The sequence below is a fragment of the Rhinatrema bivittatum genome, chromosome 7, assembly GCF_901001135.1.
Source record: "Rhinatrema bivittatum chromosome 7, aRhiBiv1.1, whole genome shotgun sequence".
Classification (NCBI taxonomy): domain Eukaryota; kingdom Metazoa; phylum Chordata; class Amphibia; order Gymnophiona; family Rhinatrematidae; genus Rhinatrema; species Rhinatrema bivittatum.
Genome location: NC_042621.1, coordinates 223,355,961 through 223,378,022, shown reverse-complemented (window position 1 = coordinate 223,378,022; position 22,062 = coordinate 223,355,961). Strand labels below are relative to the sequence as shown.

Here is a 22,062-nt window from a genome sequence, read left to right as displayed (position 1 = left end):
CATACATAGAAACATAGAAATAACAGCAGAAAAGGACCAAATGGTCCATCCAGCCTGCCCAGCAAGCTTATAGTAGTATCTATTGTGCCATGTTGGCTACCCCATACTTATCAGTTTTCCACACCATAAAAGTCAGGGCCCTCGTTGGTTGCTGTTTGAATCCAATTCCCCGTTATGCCTTGCCATTAAAGCAGAGAGCAATGTTTGAGTTGCATCAAAGTATCAGTCTTATTGGTTAGGGGTAGTAACCGCCACATCCCCCTCATTCCCCATCTAACTCAAGAGCTAAACCTTCTGGACCTCGCAGACGCCAATATAGCTTTAGCCTCCTGGTCCAAAATCACAAACAAAGTTGCAGACCTTACTTGCCCGCTAATCACCAAAACTATTCAAACCAACAAGGATACAAAAAAACCTTGGTATACTCCAAAGCTCAAATCTGTAAAGCATGAACTTAGGTATAGAGAAAAGGTTTGGCGCAAGAACCCTTCAACTTCTAACCTCTTGGCCTACAAAACCCTAATGCATCAATACAGGATCTCCATTCTTCGGACTAAAAAAACCTTCTACTCTCAGAAAATTCTTAACTTTATATTTGATCCAAAAGCCCTCTTCGCCTTAGTGACATCGCTCACCAAACAACCCCCCTTTGCTTTTCCGGATGATAACGCAGTAAGTAAAGCCGCTGAACTTGCCACCTATTTTAAGAACAAAATTCCTAACCTCCTGGACCCTCTCAAGAAAATGAAAGCCACTACCCCACCTCATCTACTCCCCTCCCCTCCACAAACCACCGCAAGCCTTGATATCCTTGAACCTGTCTCCACATTGGTCATATCCTATATCACAGATCATCAATGCCTCCTTATTACAAGGCCTCGTCCCCACCCCACTTAAACTAACCATCCTGAAACCTTTGTTAAAAAAATCAAATCTTTCCCCAGATAACCCAGCCAACTTCTGCCCTATAGCCAATCTTCCGATTATCTCCAAAATCATGGAAAAATTAGTTAATAAACAACTCTCCAAATACTTAGAAAACAACAACCTCCTCTCAACATCTCAACTTGGATTCCGCAAATCTAGAAGCACTGAATCCCTCCTTTTATCTCTATCAGACAATATTCTCTCGAACCTAGAGAAAAAACATTCCTGCCTCCTCATTCTACTCGATTTATCAGCAGCTTTCGACACAGTGAACCACGATATCCTCCTAGATCGGCTAAAAGAAATTGGCATAAAAAACACCGCACTCAAATGGTTCTCATCTTTCCTCCAAAATAGTTTTTACAAATTCAAGATCAACAGCAAAGAGTCACCACCTTTCAGATCCACCATGGGAGTCCCGCAAGGTTCTTCTTTATCTCCAACATTATTCAACATTTATCTTCTCCCTCTATGTCAGCTCCTTTCCAAACTTAATCTTACACACTATATTTATGCAGATGACGTCCAAATCCTTATCCCGATTAAAGATTCATTACAAAACACCTTACAATTCTGGAATTCCTGTCTTCTATCTATCAATAACCTCCTAACAAATCTTAATTTGATACTCAATTCCAACAAGACAGAGTTCCTTCTCATCACTCCAAATGGCAACTACTCTTCACCCAACACACACACCTTATCTCCTCCAGTCTTTTCCACCCAGGTCAGAAATCTTGGGGTCACCATGGATAACCTGCTGAACTACAAAAGTTTCATCAATAACACTATAAAATATTGTTTCTTTAAACTTCAAGTATTTGTGGGAAATATAAGCTTTGCCAGCAGGCCAATTTGGGGTTTAAACACTAACTTCCCTGACCTTTGCCTGAATAAAAGCATCACTTGTGCTTAAGTCTCTGCCAAGGAGAGGGTACCTGACTTCATGTATTTCTCTGGCTTATAATTAATCCTGTTAGCCTGAAAGAGGGGCTGGGTGTTCCCTAGTCAGAGGCAGGACAAAGTCAGGAGGTATAGATTTCAGCAGCCAATGAGATGATCCGTGCACACCCCCTGAGCCAAAGCCAATAGTGTAGGGACTCGTCTGTTGCTATGGGGAAAGTAGCCAATCATGTAATGACACATCATCTGCCTTTGTATGAATGTACAATAAAAAGAAGAGCCTCGTGAGGGCTCAGCCCTTCTCTTCCTGCCTGCGATGAAAGCTGCCTGAAGTGTGTTCTATGCCTCCATACTCTACATCTGGTGATCCCCGGGACGTGATGATATACTCTCTGCTCATTTCGGCTGGACATAGCTTTAGGTACGTACCGTTCAACAGATTTGCAATCGTAAGTATTTTTAAGGTATTTTTTAGTATTTTTAAAGTATTTCTCAGCAAGTTTGTTCCCCACATTCGTGAGCATGGGCAGTGATTTGACTGTACAGCAAAGGCTACATGCCAGGGAGCTGCAGAAAATAATCAATAATCATTATTTCATCACCAGAAGAAAAATAGCGCAAGTCAGCCTGGGGGACTTAGAAAAATTAATAAGTGAAATAGCTTGCCGTTGCCCTTGGTATTCAATGGAGGATGGAACTCTGAATATCCAGGACTGGATTTTAATCGGCAATAATCTTCATATGGCTCCCAGAGCTCCCATAAAGCAAAGATTAATCTGGCAAAAATGTACAGAGGCCATAGAACACATAGGAAAAAAAAGTTCCAAGACAGCATTTTCAAACCATGTGCTTTTAGAAGCAGGCAGACTCAATCAGAATACCCTTCCCCCATCTTATGCTCAATCTCCCTCAGAGACAGCAAATTCTTTGTATCAGCTCTCCATACCCACACCCAAGCCCATTCACACTTCTTTAGAAAAGCAGTCCTTTAGAACAATTGAGCCACAACCTGGCCTGGGTGGGGCGATTAGCATTGAATTTCAGCAGAAAGAAAACCTTACAGAAAAAGAATTGTTGGAAGGACTTCAAGCCTTCCCCATCACAGAAAAGAACCATGAACAAAGGGGGACATAAAATGAAATAGAACATCTGGGGACACACACTCACATGGCTCCTGTGGCTTCCTCTGCGTCCACCTCAGAGAAAAGGCCCCAGGAAACTGAAAACACTGAGGTCAGAAAAACTAGCCTTCCTCCATCTTGCCTGCAACCCCCTTCCCCCACCAACCACTCCCTGTACCCCCATTTGCCATTGCCTGAGACAGTCATTAATTCTGCATCACCAATTTGTCCAGGTAAATTACCATCTCAAACCACTGCTCCCGGTAACAATTTATGTGCCGTGGTCAGCATGGGATTTCACCTAGAACATGGAAATCTCACAAGAGAGGAATTATTGAAAGGGATTCAAGCCTTTCCCATTACAGAAAGAAACAAAGAACTAGGTGTGGCAGCAATAGAGTTGAGTGCCATGAGCAGTGGCTATGCCCCCAGGTCTTCAAAGAAATCAGCGTATAAGACCTTGGGCCAGGCAGCTGCACTCCTGCGTTACAAGCAAAGAAAATATCAATATGAAAAAAATGATTTAATTAGACTCCTGCGTTACAAGCAAAGAAAAAATCACTATGAAAAAAATGATTTAATTATACACTTCAGAGTAATTGAACAAACAGGACAAACTTGGAAAAAATGGTTTCTATTAGTCTTTGATATTCAGGTACAAAAAATCTGCATACTTTGAGAGTATTTTCCCCCACAAAGTGAATGCAGAACCTTATGTTAAAACTGTACTGAAATTTGAACAATTGCTGTGTGAATTTCATGTGAAATGTTCACTTCTTACAAAATTAATTTGGCTCACATTTAAAATGACTCCATTTCTCTGAGATTTCAGTTTATAAGCAATTGCTTGAATTGCCAGCGCACAGATTTTTATTGTAATTCTCCCTTTCAGGACAAAAGTAAATTAAAATAGAATCTGTCTGCAAGGAATCAGCAAGTCCTTGCCAAGCCATTGTCTCTGGTTGATTTGTTAAACAATGCTATCTTTCAGTTCCTATTGACTGAAGGATTAACTCCTTGGGTGCAGTTCTTTTCTTTTGAGAAACACTGCTCCTCCCCCCCCTTTACTGTCTTTCTGTTAACTCTTGCTTGCCACTCATGGGGGAGGGAGGGAGAACTTTTGAAAAGAAAAAAAAATGGACTTAGTCCTGCAGTTTCTCTCTCTAGTTTCTATATGTTATTTAATATTTTTAATACTTTCAAACTTTAGCGTGCAGCAGACAGAGCTGAGCGAACAGCGTGTTTAATTTTCTATTCTAATAATTATAAGAAGAAATTCTATTCTGATATTCCACATTGAAAGTAAGCTCAGAGTATTATTGATTGCAACCTGGAACAATAGTTGCAATCTATAAAGTAATGATGGGGTCTCCACTAGGAGGCGCTATGCTATTCTACAAGTTATATTATATATTGTTTTAATAATTCTGTTGTATAATAGTTTTTATTTTTCAGGCCTACAGACCTTCTGTATTAAGGACACTTCAGTTTTATTTTCTTTTTCACAAAATTTATACAGAATTCTGAACCTTAAAATTTTTACTGATAGAGGTTGCTACATCTAAAGCAATCCCTCCCAAGCCTTTTCTTGCAAATCCAAATTGATTTTATTAAATTGAATGATAGAATTGATTCTCCAAGGTTAAAAAAGTAAGAATTTCACTTTAATCCTTACCTTAGTAATTTTTTGCTGTATGCCAGTTTTTAATATTTTCCAGATTGACACTGCCATGAAGAGATGTGAAGATGGACACTTTGCAGTTTATTTTAACATTTTTCTAACACCTTTTGACTTTTGACTTTTGATCCTTGATCTAATTTTGTTTTTGATAACTTTTTGATAAGATTTTTAGCTCAAATTATGTGTTATCTGTTGTCTGTCTTGATGCCAAGAAGACTATGAATGAATATTTGCAGGATGGATGAATATGTGTAAATGAATATTTGCAGGATGAATGAATATGAATATATGTCAGTCTTGTGTAACATATGTTTAATATAATGTCTAATATACTTGTCATTTTTGATTCAGCTTACTACAAATGACTTTTCCTTTAAATGATTAATTTACATTTCTTGCTATTTTACTGAATGAAAATTGATCACTGCATAAAAACGTTCTTGATAATGGGGTTACCCTCTGTTCTGAAAACTAATAATGGCTCTGCTTACTGCAGCCATTCCTTTGCATGAATTTTGTCAATAATTGAACATTAAATACTTATTTGGCATCCCCTACAACACCACAGGGCAAGCCATTGTGGAGAGAGCCAATCATACCCTTAAGAGCTCTTGACAATACAAAAACTAAAAAGGAGGGATTGCCCCTGGATTTTCCCCTAAGAAGGACTGGCTGAACAAGAACAAAGTATTGTTTTAAATCACTTGAAATCATCTAAAACATATCAAATTTAAGACCACAGCCATGAGTAATCATTATGGGACTAGGGTTAGTCACCCACAGCCATCAGTTTTGTATAGAATATTTAATGTCTGGTACGGTCCCGTTCCCTTAAAATGGGGAACGAGAATATGTTTCTCTGCTTGCTTCCACAGGTCCACTCAAGCCGTGGAAAGATGGAAAGGTGTCCAGGTCTACAGGACCCGATCCCCAACTTCTCCATGAGCCTCCACAGCCCTCAGAAGGACAGAGACCGGACTCCTTGCAAAAAGCAGCACCACATGACCTGGGGACAGATCAAGGCCCTATCCAACCAATCTGCACAACTCTTGGAACAGCAAGGCCTTGAGAAAACTCCAGAGAACTTATTAGCCGCCTTTTCTTGCCTGAATGCCAACTCACTAACAATTGTGTTCTGCACCCTCATCTTTTGCCTTATTTCTCCAGCTATGGCGATTTCAGAACAAGGACTCTGACAGAACAACATGTACATCCTCGATGCACAGAACTTTTCACACCTGTTGAATCGAACAGACTGTTGGATCTGCACACACATGCCAACCCAAGCCTGCGGAGAACTACTGATGCATGCTGTACCATTTAACCTTACAGTATGGACTAATTATCCTTTACAGAGAGGTTTTCATTAACTCTCCAGTTAATAATACCATACTACACATTGTTAGCTGTATTCAAGAGACTGCCGCTCTTTGTTGGGACTATGATACAGGGGATGGGAAGGGGATTCAGGTGGGAAATATCCATATTGTAACCGAACCTTTGTATTAATCACTGAACACTTACATAATTATACCACATATATGTATGCAATTGGCAGATTTCAGGATGTGCAGTGGGAGACCCAAGCAAGTACAGAAAGTATAGAGGGGATGAGGGATTTACCTTTTGTAGTTATATAACCCACATGATATGAATTACAGGGACTTACACATCCTAGCTAACTGGACGACTGCCATATTTAATCAGACAGTCCATGCATTAAAACTACTTACAACAAAAGTCTCTCAGATTAGAGAAGTAGCATTACAGAACAGCTATACCTTAGAAACCATTTTAGCCTTAAAGGGTGGTGTTTGTGCATTAATTGGATCTCATTGCTGTGTGTACATATCAGACTATAAAGCAAACCTCACACATACCATAGAGCAGATAGAAACCATGGTTGCTGATGCACCACTTTCAGACAGAATACCAACTTCTCCATGGGACTGGCTATGGTCCTGGCTCCCTGATATTTCTGGTCTCAAAAGGGTGATTTCTATTATAATGACAATAATTGTCTTAATTATTTGCTTGTGATGCTGTATTCAGTGCATACCCAACCTCATATCCATATTGAAACCTTGCTCTCAGCCCGGATACAAAGATGTCTTGTAAGATGCCTAATAGGGAATCTTGAGCCCTGCAGCGTTGGCACACCACGCTGCACCAGCTCTGGGTGATATGGAGATTCAGGAGCTCATCGGCAGCTGGCACACCACGCCGAATCAGCTTTCTTCCCTCCATATCCCCCTTTTCCTATTTCCAGCCCATACCAAGACATAACAGATTTCAGTAAGGGTCTAAAGCTTTATTGAGCTGCCTAAACAAAAACAGAAAGGGTGAGATGTGGGAAATATAAGCTTTGCCAGCAGGCCAATTTGGGGTTTAAACACTAACTTCCCTGACCTTTGCCTGAATAAAAGCATCACTTGTGCTTAAGTCTCTGCCAAGGAGAGGATACCTGACTTCATGTATTTCTCTGGCTTATAATTAATCCTGTTAGCCTGAAAGAGGGGCTGGGTGTTCCCTAGTCAGAGGCAGGACAAAGTCAGGAGGTATAGATTTCAGCAGCCAATGAGATGATCCGTGCACACCCCCTGAGCCAAAGCCAATAGTGTAGGGCAGAGCTTTCCAAAGTGTGTGTCGCGACACTTTGGTGTGTCGCCTGAGGTGTGCCGGTGTGTCGCGCAAGCCCGGTGCACGTGACACACCGGCAAGTGGGAGCCAATGCAGCCGCCGGTGGAGCTCATCCTACTGGCGGCTGAGCAGTAAAATACCGATGTGCTGTGTGCCGCAGACACAGGCACACAGCAGGAAGATCGGCAAGGCCGTGGTGGAGCTCACCTCACCACGGCCCGAAGAAGAAAAAGGTCACGTCGAGACGTGCAGGTGCTTTTCCTCCTTCCTGCCCATGCGGCCCCGGAAGAAAAATGTTGCCGGAGCCGCACGGGCAGAAAGGGGGAGGAGCGTCAGCCGCGTCCAGAAGAGGAGCCGCGTTGTTGCAGCGGGGAGAGAAGAGGAGGATGCCCGGTAGCAGGGTCGTCGCCGCGATCGCCCGAGAAGATCAGGGCCGCTGCAGAGCCCATCCTGCAGCGACCCGTGAAGAGGAGGCCCAGAGGTAAGAGAGAGGCTGAGGGCCCGTAGAGTGCGTGTGTGAGGTGAGTTGAGCGATTGTGTGCGTGTGTGAGGTGAGTTGAGCGATTGTGTGCGTCTGTGAGCTGAGTTGAGCGATTGTGTGTCTGTGAGCTGAGTTGAGAGATTGTGTGCGTCTGTGAGCTGAGTTGAGAGATTGTGTGCGTGAATGAGGTGAGTTGAGCGATTGTGTGCGTCTGTGAGCTGAGTTGAGAGATTGTGTGCGTGAATGAGGTGAGTTGAGCGATTGTGTGCGTCTGTGAGCTGAGTTGAGAGATTGTGTGTGGGAGTGAGGACCTGAATGTTTGCAGAGACAGCATGTGAGAGAGCCTGTGTGTGTGTGTGTGTGTGTGTGTGTGTGAGAGACAGCATGTGACAGTGAGAGCCTGAGTGTATGAATGATTGTATGAGAGAGAGCATGTGACAGTGAGAGTCTGTGCTTGAGCAAGACAGCATGTGGGAGTGCGAGAGAGCCTGGGTGTGTGAGAGTCAGACAGCATGTGCAAGAGAGAGACTGTGTATGAATGATTGTATGAGAGAGAGCATGTGACAGTGAGAGCCTGTGCTTGAGCAAGACAACATGTGGGTGTGAGAGAGAGCCTGGGCGTGTGAGGGTCAGACAGCATGTGGAAGAGAGAGACTGTATGAATGATTGTATGAGAGAGAGCCTGTGAGTGTGTGAGAGAGAGAAAGTATGTGAGAATGAGAACCTGACTGAATGTTTGAGGGAAGAAGATAGATGGAGAGAAAAGAAATAGAAAAAAAGACAATATGAAAGGAATTGGCAAAAAAATAAGAAAGGGGAGGTGGAACAAAATAGCCTGTGACCAACTGATTAGAAAACTAAGATCAGACAGCAAAGGTAAAAAAAAAGAAATAAATTACTTTTTACTGATTGGCACATGTAATCTTTGGTAATGTGCAAGAGTAGCACTTTCTCTATGCTGATTTCACAATGTTCGAGGTCAACATGGAGGAAGTGGAAACCCACGGGTCCTGCACAGAGGAGGCAGCAGAATGGGCTTCAGTGCCAATAGCAGCAATCAGCGCCTCCCCAATAGCCATGCGGCAGCAGTGACAGTGGCAGCAGAGGAATGAGAGAGGCTCCGAGGTTGCTGGCAAAAGAAAGAGACGGGGTTTGCCTTTAGTGTGTGCCTGCCTGAGGGTGTGTCTGTGTATGAGAATGTATGGGTGTCTTCCTGGGGTTTGTATGTGTGAGAATAGGTGCCGGCCTGTGTGTGGTGTATGTGTGTGTGAGAATGAATTGGTGCCTGCCTGGGGGTCTGTGTGTGTGAGAATGAATGTGTGCATGCCTGAGGGAGTGGTGTGAGAATGAATGGGAGCCTGTCTGGGGATCAGTTTCAGTGTGTGAGAATGACTGGGAGCTTGCCTGGGTGTTTGTGTTTGTGTGTATGTGAGGGAGCCAGACAGAGTATGTATGAGAAAATCCAGGGGAGTAAGAGTTTGTGTGGGGGTGTGTGTGAGGAGGGAGAGAGAGTGTCTTAGAGCTTGAGAGTGTGTCAGTATCTGTGAGAGTGAGAGGTTATGGTGGGTATAAGAGCATGAATGTGTATGTATGTGACAGTATATGTGTGAGAGAGAATGGAAATGTGAGTATGTGTGAGAGAGAGAGGATAACCTCCTAATCCTTGACAATATCAGGGTGACTGGAAATCAAGAGCTCCCACGTATGGACAGCAGGGGCTTTTTAAAATCCTTATTAGTTTTAATTATTGGGTGTTATTTGATATATGTGCTGTTTTGAAATATTTTATTGGTGTTTAGGAAATTGTAAAAAATGTATATGATTTTAATGAATAGAAATTCTATTTATCAGTAGTTTTAAAATATTCTTTTATTAGTATGGTTTTACTATTATAACTGATGCTTTATGTTTCTTGATTTTATTTGTTTTATGAGGAATGATGGTTCTGTTTTTCCATTATTAATACACAGAGTCTGGCTTCTTGGGGTTTCCATTTCAGTTTTTGTCTAATTTGTGCTCCTTTATTTTGTATTCTGTATTTGGTGAGGGTCTGTCTCTGCTCTGTGTGTGTGACCATGATGAGAAATTTGCTAGCATAGGGATCTATAGCAATCGGGTTTGTTTTGTTTCCTCAGTAGGTGGTGTATTGGTATTCTAGGACCCAGTATAATATTTACCCTTGCTTTTTCACAGTTAGGGTTATTGTTGTTAGAGTCCTTGGTGTTATTACTGTTATGTTATGATGGGATTGCAGTATAGATTTTGAGTGTCTTTTTTTTTTTTGCGAGGTTTTATTTTCGTTCACAATGTGCTTGGCAGTGGAAGGTGTTTGTGCTGCTGTTACTGTGAGGTGACACCAGAATTTGAAAACATCTTTTAGTATGATGAGCTGTAAGGGAAACATTCAAGCTCCATTGTTTGGGGGAATTTCAGTGGATGCACAGAGTTACAGAACTGGAGGTGCAGGATTTATATTGACATTCTGTCCCTTCCTATAAATTCCAGTCTTCACTCTCATAGCCATATAGAATTAGTTGAATGATGCTATCAAATAATTTTATAGTGTGAAACTGGCCAGCTTTTTAAAATTACGCAGAAGACCCATTGGACTTTCTTATTAACACCAAATATTCAAATCTGTGTTCATCCCATCAAGCTCATATATCTCATTAAAGAGGTAAATTGAATAACACAATAACTTTGTTTTATTATTGTTACTCATAAATTATAACAATAACATTAATCTTGGAATATTATATATTTTTAATATAAATGAAAGATTTTCACAAGATAGGGTGTGTCGTGAAACATTTTATTATGTATATATTTAAGGAAACATACATAAATTGTCGAAATACATTTTGTTCGTTTAACCTTTAACCTCTGGTTTGCTAGTAGACTGAATTACTGTGTCCCGAAATTATGTTTGTCTAAAAAGTGTGTCACCAACATGAAAAGTTTGGAAAGCTCTGGTGTAGGGACTCGTCTGTTGCTATGGGGAAAGTAGCCAATCATGTAATGACACATCATCTGCCTTTGTATGAATGTACAATAAAAAGAAGAGCCTCGTGAGGGCTCAGCCCTTCTCTTCCTGCCTGCGATGAAAGCTGCCTGAAGTGTCTTCTTTGCCTCCATATTCAACAGTATTAAAGAGACTAAGACCCCTCCTATATTTCTAAGACTTCAGATATGTACTACAAGCAATCATATTCTCGAAAATAGATTACTGTAACTCTTTGCTGCTTGGTCTACCCGCAAACACTTTGAAACCTCTACAAATGTTGCAAAATGCCACTGCAAGGATTCTAACTAAATCTAACAAAAGGGACCACATTACTCCCATCTTAAAGAACCTTCACTGGCTCCCTATCAAATATAGAATCCTCTATAAAACCACATCAATAATCCACAAAGTCATCAATAACTCCACTCCAATTGACCTCACCATCCCTTTACAGCTTCACATCACCTCCCGTCCGACGAGATTAGCCCAGAGAGGCATGCTAAGGGCCCATCCGCTCAAAACATCACTAAGAAGAAGAGCTCTTTCCACCGCTGGCCCTAAACTTTGGAACTCACTCCCTCGTGACCTTAGAATTGAACAATCAACACCCACCTTTAAAAAGAGACTCAAGACCTGGTTGTTCAACCAAGCATTCTCTTAATCCCAATAACCAAGCTTTGAATCTCCATGACCACCGACTTCAGTCTCGACAAAATCAGTACCAGCAATTATGTTCAGTTTTCCTCAAAATATATTGTATTTAAATTATACTCTCCTTGTTCATTTACGGGCGGATATTAAAAGCCCTGCTCGCATAAATCCACCCAGATTTACGCGAGCAGGGCCTTGCGCGCCGGCGCACCTATTTTCCATAGGCCGCTGGCGCGCGCAGAGCCCCAGGACTCGCGGAAGTCCCGGGGTTTTTTTGGGGGGGCGTGTCGGAGGCATGTCGGGGGGGGGGCGATCGACACGGCGTTTTGGGGGCGGGCCCGGGGACGTGGTTTCGGCCCGGGGCGTTCCGGGGGCGTGGCTGCGCCCTCCGGAACCGCCCCCGGGTCGAGTCTCGGCGCGCCAGCAGCCTGCTGGCGCGCGTGAATTTACGTCTCCCTCTGGGAGGCGTAAATCCACGGATAAAGGTGGGGGGGGGTTTAGATAGGGCTGGGGGGGTGGGTTAGGTAGGGGAAGGGAGGGGAAGGTGAGGGGAGGGCAAAAGAAAGTTCCCTCCGAGGCCGCTTCGATTTCGGAGCGGCCTCGGAGGGAACGGAGGCAGGCTGCGCGGCTCGGAAAGTACGCTGGATTTTATAAGATATGCGGCTACGCGCGTATCTTATAAAATCCAGCGTACTTTTGTTTGCGCCTGGTGCGCGAACAAAAGTACGCGATTGCGCATTTTTTAAAAATTTACCCCTTAAGTTATTATTATTATTTATTTTTTCCAAGTTCAATTTACCTTGTTCATTGTAAAACATTATTCTATATACTGTCAATTCAATTGTTGTAATATAAACCGAAATGATTAGTAACTCTGTTACCAGAACTTCGGTATATAAAACTGTTAAATAAATAAATAAATCAGCAAGTTACCCCATACTTGTTTCCCCAGACCGTAAAAGTGTGGGCCCTCGGTCGCTGAACAAATCCAATTCTCCTTTTTAACCTGCCATTGAAGCAGAGTGCAATGATAGAATTGCATCAACAGTATCAAGACTTATTGGTTAAGGTAGTAACTGCTACACCAGCAAGTTACTCCATGCTCTCTGTTCTTCATTTCCATCCTTTAGTCTTTAGAGATCCACAGTGTTTACCCCATGCCCTTTTGAATTCTTTCACTGTTTTGGTTTCCACCACCTCCTCCAGAAGGGCATTCCAGGCATCTACCACCCTCTCTGTGAAGAAATATTTTCTGATATTGGTTCTGAGACATCCTCCCTGGATTTTCCCTAGTTCCACTGATTTCTTTCCAACAGAAAAGATTTGACGTTTGTACATCATTAAAATGTTCAGGTATCTGAAGGTCTGTATCCTATCACCCCTGCACCTCCTCTCTTCCAGGGTATACATATTCATATCCTTTAGTCCCTCCTCATAGTTTTTCTGATACTGACCCCACACCATTTTGGTGGCCCTTCTCTGGACCGCCTGTATCCTGTCTCTATTTCTTTAGAGATAAGGGCTCCAGAACTGAACACAGTACTCCCAGGTGAGGCCTCACCAAGGACCTGTACAAGGGCATTACCACCTCCATTTTCTGACTGGTTATTCCTCTCTCTGTGCAACCCAGCATTCTTCTTGCTTTAGCTATCGCCTTGTCACATTGCTTCATAATCAGCTTCCCCCCCCCCCCCCCCCAAATCACATACAGTTCATCATGTGGCTGAAGGCTCCATGTTTGTGTTGCTTAGGTCTGCACTTTGGTTCAGTCTGTATGCATGTCTGCAGGCTCAGGTTCAATTATGCACATCTTTGTTTAAGGTCACTGGCTTTTACTCTACAGCAACCCCCCTTCTAGGCCCTTTCATGGAGAGCCAGGGTAGACTACTTGACTCCCAGGTGGCTCCTAGGGATTATTTTGTCCCATTAGGGATGCCTACCTTGAACTATGTGTTTATCCCACTAGTGAATTGGCAGGATTACCGTCCATCTCACCTGGGTCCCAGTTTGTCCTGTCCTTACAAGACAGTTCCTTCTGGTACGCCACCAGCACAGTATCTTCAGGTCTGGATCAGCCCTCTGTGCAGCAGCTATGTCTTCCAGAGAGAAGGATGTTGCAGTTTCTTCTGGGTCCTGAATCAACTCAAAGCTCACAGATCCTTCATTGACTTCTGCTTCTGAAATTCCAATATGGTGTATGGCTAGAAGTACCACATCATCTATGTCCTCATCAAAATGTGACTACTATTGGTGTTGTGGCAATAAGAGCAACCTCTGCAGGGCAAGGACTCAGGATCCCTTCCTGCTTGATAACAATCAAAGGTACTGATGCTCTCATCTTTCCTGGGTAGGGTATCTGCATTCTGAGGTTTTATCCCTGGCAATTGTTCGATAATGACATCATACTGATTTGTTTCTCCAAGTGTTGCTCTTTTTTGTCTTGGAACTGTATTGGAGCCCTGTGTGCAGCTGGTTGGATGGGTTCAGCTCTGCCCACATCAGTCTGGTGAACCACTTCCAATTATTTTCCTAGGTCCTGATCAATGGGAGTAAACGTCTTGGTACCGTAAGACGGATGCCAACTGTTCCTGCTGGTTGTGTGTGAGGGATTCACTTGAAGCAGTGACCTGTTCTTCAAGATGGAGAGAAAGATCCATGGTGTCACTACATTGGACTTGGGACATGGAGGGGGCCTCCTTCTTTTGGTGTCTATTTCTTTCTTGGTTGTGTGTATCGAGGTAGGCTTCATGTCTACCAAGATCCCTAGGTATGCATCTTGCTGTACTCCAGCCTCTATTGATGTCAGGTTGCAGACTTGATTGGAAAATCTTGACTCCCTTTTTGCAAGCATGTTGACTGGTGTGATTCCCTTGCCCAGACTCAGGGGTACAGGCACAGCTTCAGCTTTGGGCTTGGGAATCTCTACAGTCCTTTGCATGATACATTCACTCTCTGGGGGTAGTGTGGTGTCTGCTTCATCATTCGGGTAGCAGTGTAATCCGCTTCAGCTCCTTCAGTGAAGTATGCAGACACGGGGTCTGTCCCAAGGAACACCCTTTTGCAAGCCTGTATGGTAGCCTCTGCAGCTCGGAGGAAGCCCAGTCCCAGCAACACTGGATCAGAGATTGGGGCCATTAGCACTTAGTAATCAAATAATGGGAACACAATTATCAATATTACACATAGCCTCCATGAAGTGTCAGCAAGCCTGTCGCTGTGTTTACAGTCAAAACCAGCCGGTCTTCTTTATCATCCACCTTCAAACAAATTTATTCAAATTGCTTTTTTTTTATTTTTCCATATGTTTTTTATGAAATAATCCCAGTCCAGGAATATTCAAGCGCCCATTCCTGGACTGGGATTATTTTATAAAAAACGTATAGAAAAATTCAAAAAACAATTTGAATAAATTTGTTTGAAGGTGGATGATAGAGAAGACCGGCTGGTTTCGACTGTAAACACAGCGACAGGCTTGCTGACACCTTCATGGAGGCTATGTGTAATATTGATAATTGTGTTCCCATTTTTTTATTACTATATTATTGCTTGGGTAACCCTGACGACTCCATTGACTATTGTTGTAGGCCATTAGCAATTCCCATGGAATCCTACAGTTACCGCTGCTCAGGATCACCTTGACTCCTGCTTGGGTCTTCATCGCATTACCAGCCTCTGCACTCTAGCTACTCACAGGCTGGGTGTCGATGTCTTCTAGCTATAGAATCCAGTGGTATAACTCTTCCAAGACAATTATCACCTCTGCCCCAGTGTCCAGAATTAGTACATGTATACTGGATCCATTTCTGGTCACCCAATCAATGACAGAGAGTAATTTCACAACTGGACATGTTGTGCTTTCTTCTTTCTTTTGGTTGCTTAGCTCAGGGGTCCATTGTTCTACTGGTGCCCCAAATGTTGAAGGGCTAGGTGAATGGCAGCATTCTCTCTTCCAGTGTCCCTTCTTCCCCTGAAAACAGGGGCTTCTGGTTATTGAATTAGGGCTGAAAGTACATGAGTGAAATCCACTCCTGGATGTTAGAGTTCATCCTTCCCCCCCCCCCCCCCCCACCTCTTGGCAAGCATATGATGTTGGCAGCTGAGTCTTGCTATCTGAAAACTGAAGCTTTGGATCCTTCAATCTTCAGGGTCAGCTATTCCAGTTTGTCACAGATCCAATTCATGGTCTTCAGCAATTGTCCTTGCTCAGCAGCCTGTTCCACTTCAGGGTTTTGCATTCTTTGGGTAGTCAATCTAAACTGCTCACCGGGATAGCCTTCCTCATTTGGGTAAGCATCTACCAAGGAAACTCTTTGGATATGGTTTCTTCCGTCCACCCTCTTGTCCCAAGGTCACTCAGAAATTATGTTCATGTGCCTCAACTAGATGCTGACATTCCCCTAGGGTCACAGGATCTCGATTCATGACTTCATAGGCTACCTGCTAATTTTTGAGAACCTTGAGGAAGGCGACAACTGCAAGCTGATCTTTCATCTCAAAGTCTACTCCAGAATATGCTCTAGTGACTAGGCAATGTATTTCTTTGGCGAATTCTGCCATGCACTCTGTTCTGTTGGAGCTCACCCAGCGTTCTGCAAAGAGTGGTGGATGGCTGTAATTGACCAAATTGCGGGGCTAGTAGTTCTATCAATAGGGTATAATCTTCCCTGATATGGCCTGGGAGAGAGCAAATGTAGCAAATGACAGCTCCCCTCATGCATATGTAGAGGCAGTTTACCTTCTTGGCATTGCTGAACCCATACTTCTGTGCCATTCATGTAAATGATACCACAAAAAATTCCCAGTCTTCCTTGCCGTCAAAAGTGGCCATCTTGAGTCTGAGACTCAAAATGATGGGTTTGGTGGGTGCTTACCCAAGTTAGTTTGCTATACTTGTTTTCTGGTGTGTATTCTTTACTGGCTGACTTGGTGTCTTGGGTACTCCAGAGAAAGCTGGATAGCTGATAGTATAGCTGTTGATGAGTAGTATGGTGCATGGTACGGTGTGGGTGCAGGATAGCAGGGCACTGGGTAGCTTGTTCTGGTGATATCCATGGGAGGGTAAGATTGCAAGTAGGGAGACCATGAGTAATCGTGGGTATTGGCCCCCTTTGGTGTATATTATTCCCATGGGGATTACAGAGGCTAGGACTTCACGCTAAACTTTCCAACTCAGAGTTTGTAGTACCCACAATCCCTTTGTCAGCCCTCTTTCATGTGGTAAAGGTTGGGGCCCTCATATTTGGTGTCCACTATGAGGGTACCTGTCCTTGGGGCATCAGAGTCTGCTCAGTCTTTGAGCAATGACTATCTGGCAAATTTCCAGTCCCTCCGTTCTGCTGCGATTGCAACTGACAACTTGGAAGCCCCATCCTGGGCCTTGCCATGAACTAGGTTGTGCGGTCTTTCATCAGCCATTTTGAATTATTAGCAGGTGTTTCTTTCCCATTAATCCAACTGTGATAGAGTACATGACAGCCTCAGACTGCCTTAAGGGACAGGCTCCAGCTATCTGGCCTGGTCCACCTTAAGACAGACAGGAAGGGGATCCTTTGGTGGGGGCATTTCCCTGAGGTAGGGGATAAGAGATGAAGCCTTGAGTGAGAGAAGGAGGCCCCAAGAAGAAGGAGGAAGCTGTAATTAAGTGCTGTGTCTGTTCTGGAAGTTTTTCTTTTGCCTGTTAGTCTGCTGAGGTAAGCAGCCATTTTCTTTTCTTTTGTTATATAACTCTGTAAATAAACTGGTGAAAAGCCGCCAAAGTCCAGCCTGGTCTGTTCTCTGGCCTACCTCTGTCCCAGGCCGCTCCAAGGGTCTCCCACCAACTTTTGATCACCAGTTGTTATACTTTTGGGTTCTTCTTTCTTTCCTACTCCTAAGACTGTGGGTACAGTGGTATCATGTAAAAAAAAGGAGAGTTCACGCAGGAAGGGTCCAACACACTTTATTTTGTATAACAACAGTAGTGTGGCAGGCAAAGTCTGCTTATTCATGGTTTCTTGGTCTCCATATTCCCAGACAAGAGGTGTTTTAGTTCAGTTTGCTATACCGCTGTAACCCTGGGGATGCCTGCTCAGTTGAGACAACGGCACACTGGCTGACCTCTAGCAGTGCTTAGTCTAAGGATTGGGAACTGGCAGGCATGATCGGATACCACCAGCCCTACCTGGGTATATCTGCCATTCCTGGTCCTATTACTAGCTGGGCCTTCCACTCTCTTCACTAGTGTGTTCCACACCTGACCTCCCCCCAGCATGGGTGTCCCTATCTAGATGCAGGGACATCTTCTCTAAAGAGTCTCCTCCACCTTTCTGCAGAACTTCAGGCTTTCCTTCCTCTAACTAAAATTAACAGTTCCTAACTGTCTCTAAATACACAATAAACTAACAATACAACAACCTTAACGATTACACTCACAGGTCTATGTCTGTCCTCATGAAATTCCCTGATGTCTACACCCTCCCAGCAGGCCCTCCTCTCCTGCCATTGGCTGTCTCCCCTGTCCTGTATCTGCATGCATCCTCAGGCAGGGAGCTAAAGGGCAGACCAAAGCAGCTAGTGTCCTGCCCTGGGCTTGCAGCATGGGAATCAACAGGAAGTGGGGGAGGGGTGAAACAGCACGGTAGCTGCAGAGTGGCGGAGGCACACGTGCTACTGCCCAGGTTACTATTACATGATGTCAGTGCCAAATGAAGGGACGATAACTTGATTGAAGCAATTTCCTTACCTAACTGAAATGTAATTTTCATTTCAGAAGCAGTGAAGAAATGTACCTGCCCGGGACTTGGGCTTATTTACACCCTGCTGTCTAGTGGCTTTTTCTCAGTGTCTTCGTTATTAGTCAAAAAAATAGAAGCTATCCATTCAGTAGAAATCAGTGCAATCCGCTGCATCTTCCAATTGCTATTTGTGCTTCCTGCATTAATATACTGCAAGTACGTAAGTAATATGCAAAGTAAGTTCTCAGCTTTTTAAGTTAAAGTGTTAAATATAGGCCGGGAGTGGGGGTGGGGAAGAATGTTGTAAATACCCAGAACCAGGGAAGTGGGGGCACAAGGTGCAGTGGGAGCTCTCTATCTACTTTTCTACTAATGAAGGCTGTTGCTTTAAAGGCAGATGCATGGAAACATTTGTAACCTACTAAAAAGATTCTCTATGTCTAGAATTTGCATCTTGCAGAGGATGAAATCAAATTTAATAAACCTAACACATCAAGCGATTATTGAAATGAGGCCATGTTGATTCTTTTTAACATCAATTTTTATTGCTTTTAATCATAACATTTAACTTTTCAGTGCTTGTTAGACATTCAGCCTTTTGTTTTTAGAAACTAATTTATTTATTTTATTTATTTATTCATTTTTATATACCGTCATTCGGTTCAGCCATCACAACGGTTTACAGAAAATTTTTAGAAACTCATTGCTCATTCCAGATTAATTTACTGCAGAGTAGAAGTAAAATTCCTTTACATGTTAATGTGTCACTTGTTATCTAAGCCTAATATCAGCCAATATAGATGTAAGAGTTGTAGGCCCTTGCTGCTATGGTGAGGTTGGCTCAGCTTACAGGGTAGGTCCCATAGGCCTCACTGACAGCTGGTGGAGCTACGCAGGAAAGAGACTGGACTGGAGATTCACCTATTCCAAACCCTTTCCCCTTTGGTTGAGCCCTTGGGTTCTGGGGGCCAGCAGATCTTAGGCAAGAGTCTCTAAGGAAATGGCATAGGTGTTTATCCACAGCCAGGCTAGGGTCAGAGGCAGGCGACAGACAAGAATGGTTAATGTTCAGGCAAAGGTTAGGGCCAGAAGTCAGTCCAAAGGAAGGTTGGGAGATGAGGAGTAGGCAGAAGGAACTAGATAAGACGAAAGCAGGGCAGGCTGGAGAGAAGAGGCAAGGCTGGGCTGGAGAGTGAGGCAGGAAGCAAGAACTCAGGAAGCAGCAACACACACTACACACAACCACGCAGGAGGCCGTTGCTGAGGCAATGTAGGGACGTCCAAAGGGCCCTTTTATAGGGCAATAGCTGGTGATGCTATCTAAGGGCGCCGCAGCCTTTTCCCGCCATGGGCCCTTTAAACCAGCAGACATCAGGCGCATGCACACTTAAGGAGAAAGGTAAAGGCAGTGGTCCAGGTGGCATCTTGCTGTGCCTAAGAGCTCCGGCACGGTCCCACCACAGAGGGGGAGGCGCAGTGATTCATGGCGTCAGGCTGGGGAATTGGCCTGTGTGGACGTCCCACTGGCAGTCAAACATAACAATAGGCTTCATTTGCCTAATGAATAAGTCTTAATAAACAAACATCTTCATTTTGGTAGGTTATATAACCATATGTTGATTTTGTATTGAGAAGAATGAATGCAACTTTTTATCTTTATTTTCAGAACTGGATTTTTGGGACCAAAAGGTCAGCGAGTTTTCCTTCTCCTCAGGGGATTACTTGGTTCCAGTGCAATGATTCTGTTCTATAACGCTGTCCAGTTGATACCACTGGGAGATGCTACTGCGGTAACCTTCAGCAGCCCGGTGTTTACATCCATCTTTGCTTGCATATTTCTGAACGAGCTCTGCACCGTCTGGGATATTATTTTTATGATTTGTACAATTACGGGAGTGGTGCTTATTGCAAAACCACCATTTCTCTTTGGATCGCACCTTGAAGGCATTGAAGGAGACTATTCAAATCACCTCAAAGGAACAATAGTTGCTGTGACAAGTGCCATTGCTGCAGCATCAACCCTGGTTCTGCTAAGAAAGATGGGAAAGTCCGTACACTATATGTTGTCTATTTGGTATTATGCAGTCATTGGGCTGACTACAAGCGTCATTGTACTCTTTGTGTTAGGTGAATGGCGATTACCTTCTTGTGGACTAGATAGATGGCTTCTAATGTTTATAGCAGTGTTTGGTTTAGGAGGTCAGATTTTTCTGGTCAAAGCTTTACAGATAGAAAAGGCTTTGCCTGTGGCAATAATGAGAACCATGGATGTGGTTTTTGCATTTATATTTCAGTTTCTTTTCCTTAGTCGTTCTCCAACTTGGTGGTCAGTGGGGGGGGCTCTCTGTGTAGTAGCCAGTACAGCTGGTGCAATCATTCACAAGTGGTATCCTGTATTGCAGTCTGCCAAACAAGATACGTATAACAGAAGAGAAAGAGAAGGTAGGCATATCGACATGTCAGTCAGTCTGAGCTTTCATGGTTAAGCTGAAAATATTTTTTTTCATTTTCAGATGTTTAGTTCACTCAGTAAGCTGTATTTTGAAACTGTTGTTTTCTTATTTATTTACTGAATAATAAACGTTCCCAAGAATTCAGCTTTCTTTCATGGTGTTCATGCAAGGCAGCCCTGCTTATAGAACACTCAGTACTTCATTGAGAGGTTTTGCTGTTCTGCGGGTTTTTGGCTGCAGAAAGCTACGTGTCCTGTGCTCTTTACTGCAGAGATTCCATGCTGAATTCCTACAAGAGACCACAGAAACTTGCAGAGGTTACTGCAGTTGGTCTCTTTCCATTACCTTGGAATATTTGTCCAGACTTTGCCATGTTTCCATATCCTGTAGTACCTCTTGGTCACCTGAGATATCTGACTTATGTGTAACTTTTTCTTTCTTTAGAAATTATTGTTATGCTTTGAAATCTTACTGGCTTTGGTTTTTGCACGTTATTTCTCAACTGGCTGAGTATGTTTCTACAAACTATAGTTTAATTTTTTGATAGCGTCATGTTCTTTTTTTTTTTTTATAATTCTTTATTTTAGTGTATAACAATACAGAAAGAAGAAACGAAAGGCAACATTCCTTCATCAGAACAACAGGAACACTCCCCCCCACCCCCCCGAAGGGAGCAAAATCAAAATGTTAAGCAGTATGGATCGTATTGAAAAAATTACAAAGAGGTTATGAATAAACATATCATGCCTACACACAATGTCCATATTACTGCCCTCATGCAGCATGGCTACTCCAAATCACCCAATAGGGAGACCAGATGTTTTCATATAACAACAGCATGTTTTGTTTAAGCATATAGGTAAGCTTCTCCACCAGAGCAATTTCATGGACCTGACTTTGCCAGCAATTCATGGTAGGAGCCGACTTCCTTATTAGAGCTATCATAAATCTCCCTTCACGCATATCCAGCATAGCTCTCTGCTTCAACGGCAGGGGAGAAGAAAAACTGTTCCCTGTACGTACCTGGATCAGTCCAGACAGTGGGTTATATCCCCCGTCCAGCAGATGGAGTCAGAACAGAGTTTGAGAGTGTCAGCATATAGAGTAGTGCACCCTCTGCTGGAGCTCAGTATTCTTCTGACTCCAGCAGATGTGAGTGGGGGGATCCACTAGCTCCCCCAGATTGACAGAGTTTCTTCATTTTTGGTTATTTCTTTCTTTTTCTCCACAGTATTTCCCTGTCTTATGTTTCTCTTCATTTTGGATCCTTAAAATTAAAAAAAAAAAGACTTTTCAATTTTTGAGGAGGCGTGTGTCTGTGGCTCGGCCTTCTCTATTCTGTACTCCTTTCCTCTTCCGTTGGGATAAGTGGAAGTTTTTTGAGTTTCTTTCTCCACAGGTTTGCTTCTTTTTATAGAAACATAGAAACATAGAAATGACGGCAGAAGAAGACCAAATGGCCCATCCAGTCTGCCCAGCAAGCTTCCC

General features: G+C 43.3%; 1 protein-coding gene across 5 annotated transcripts in view; it reads left to right on the top strand.

The window, feature by feature from the left end:
- Positions 1-20,718, top strand: part of LOC115095764 (solute carrier family 35 member G1-like) — a 65,348-nt gene extending 44,630 nt beyond the window's left edge. For 2 of the 5 annotated variants that reach the window (XM_029609884.1, XM_029609883.1), the window contains exons 2-3: positions 18,157-18,337; positions 19,788-20,718. In XM_029609884.1, the coding sequence (XP_029465744.1) occupies positions 18,157-18,337; positions 19,788-20,607 (1,001 nt within the window). In that variant the 3' untranslated portion in view covers positions 20,608-20,718. Of the gene's footprint in view, positions 1-16,420; positions 17,099-18,156; positions 18,358-19,787 lie in introns of those variants that run through there. The other 3 variants (XR_003857863.1, XM_029609886.1, XM_029609885.1) reach the window with 3 other exon arrangements.
- Positions 20,719-22,062: the final 1,344 nt, after the last annotated feature.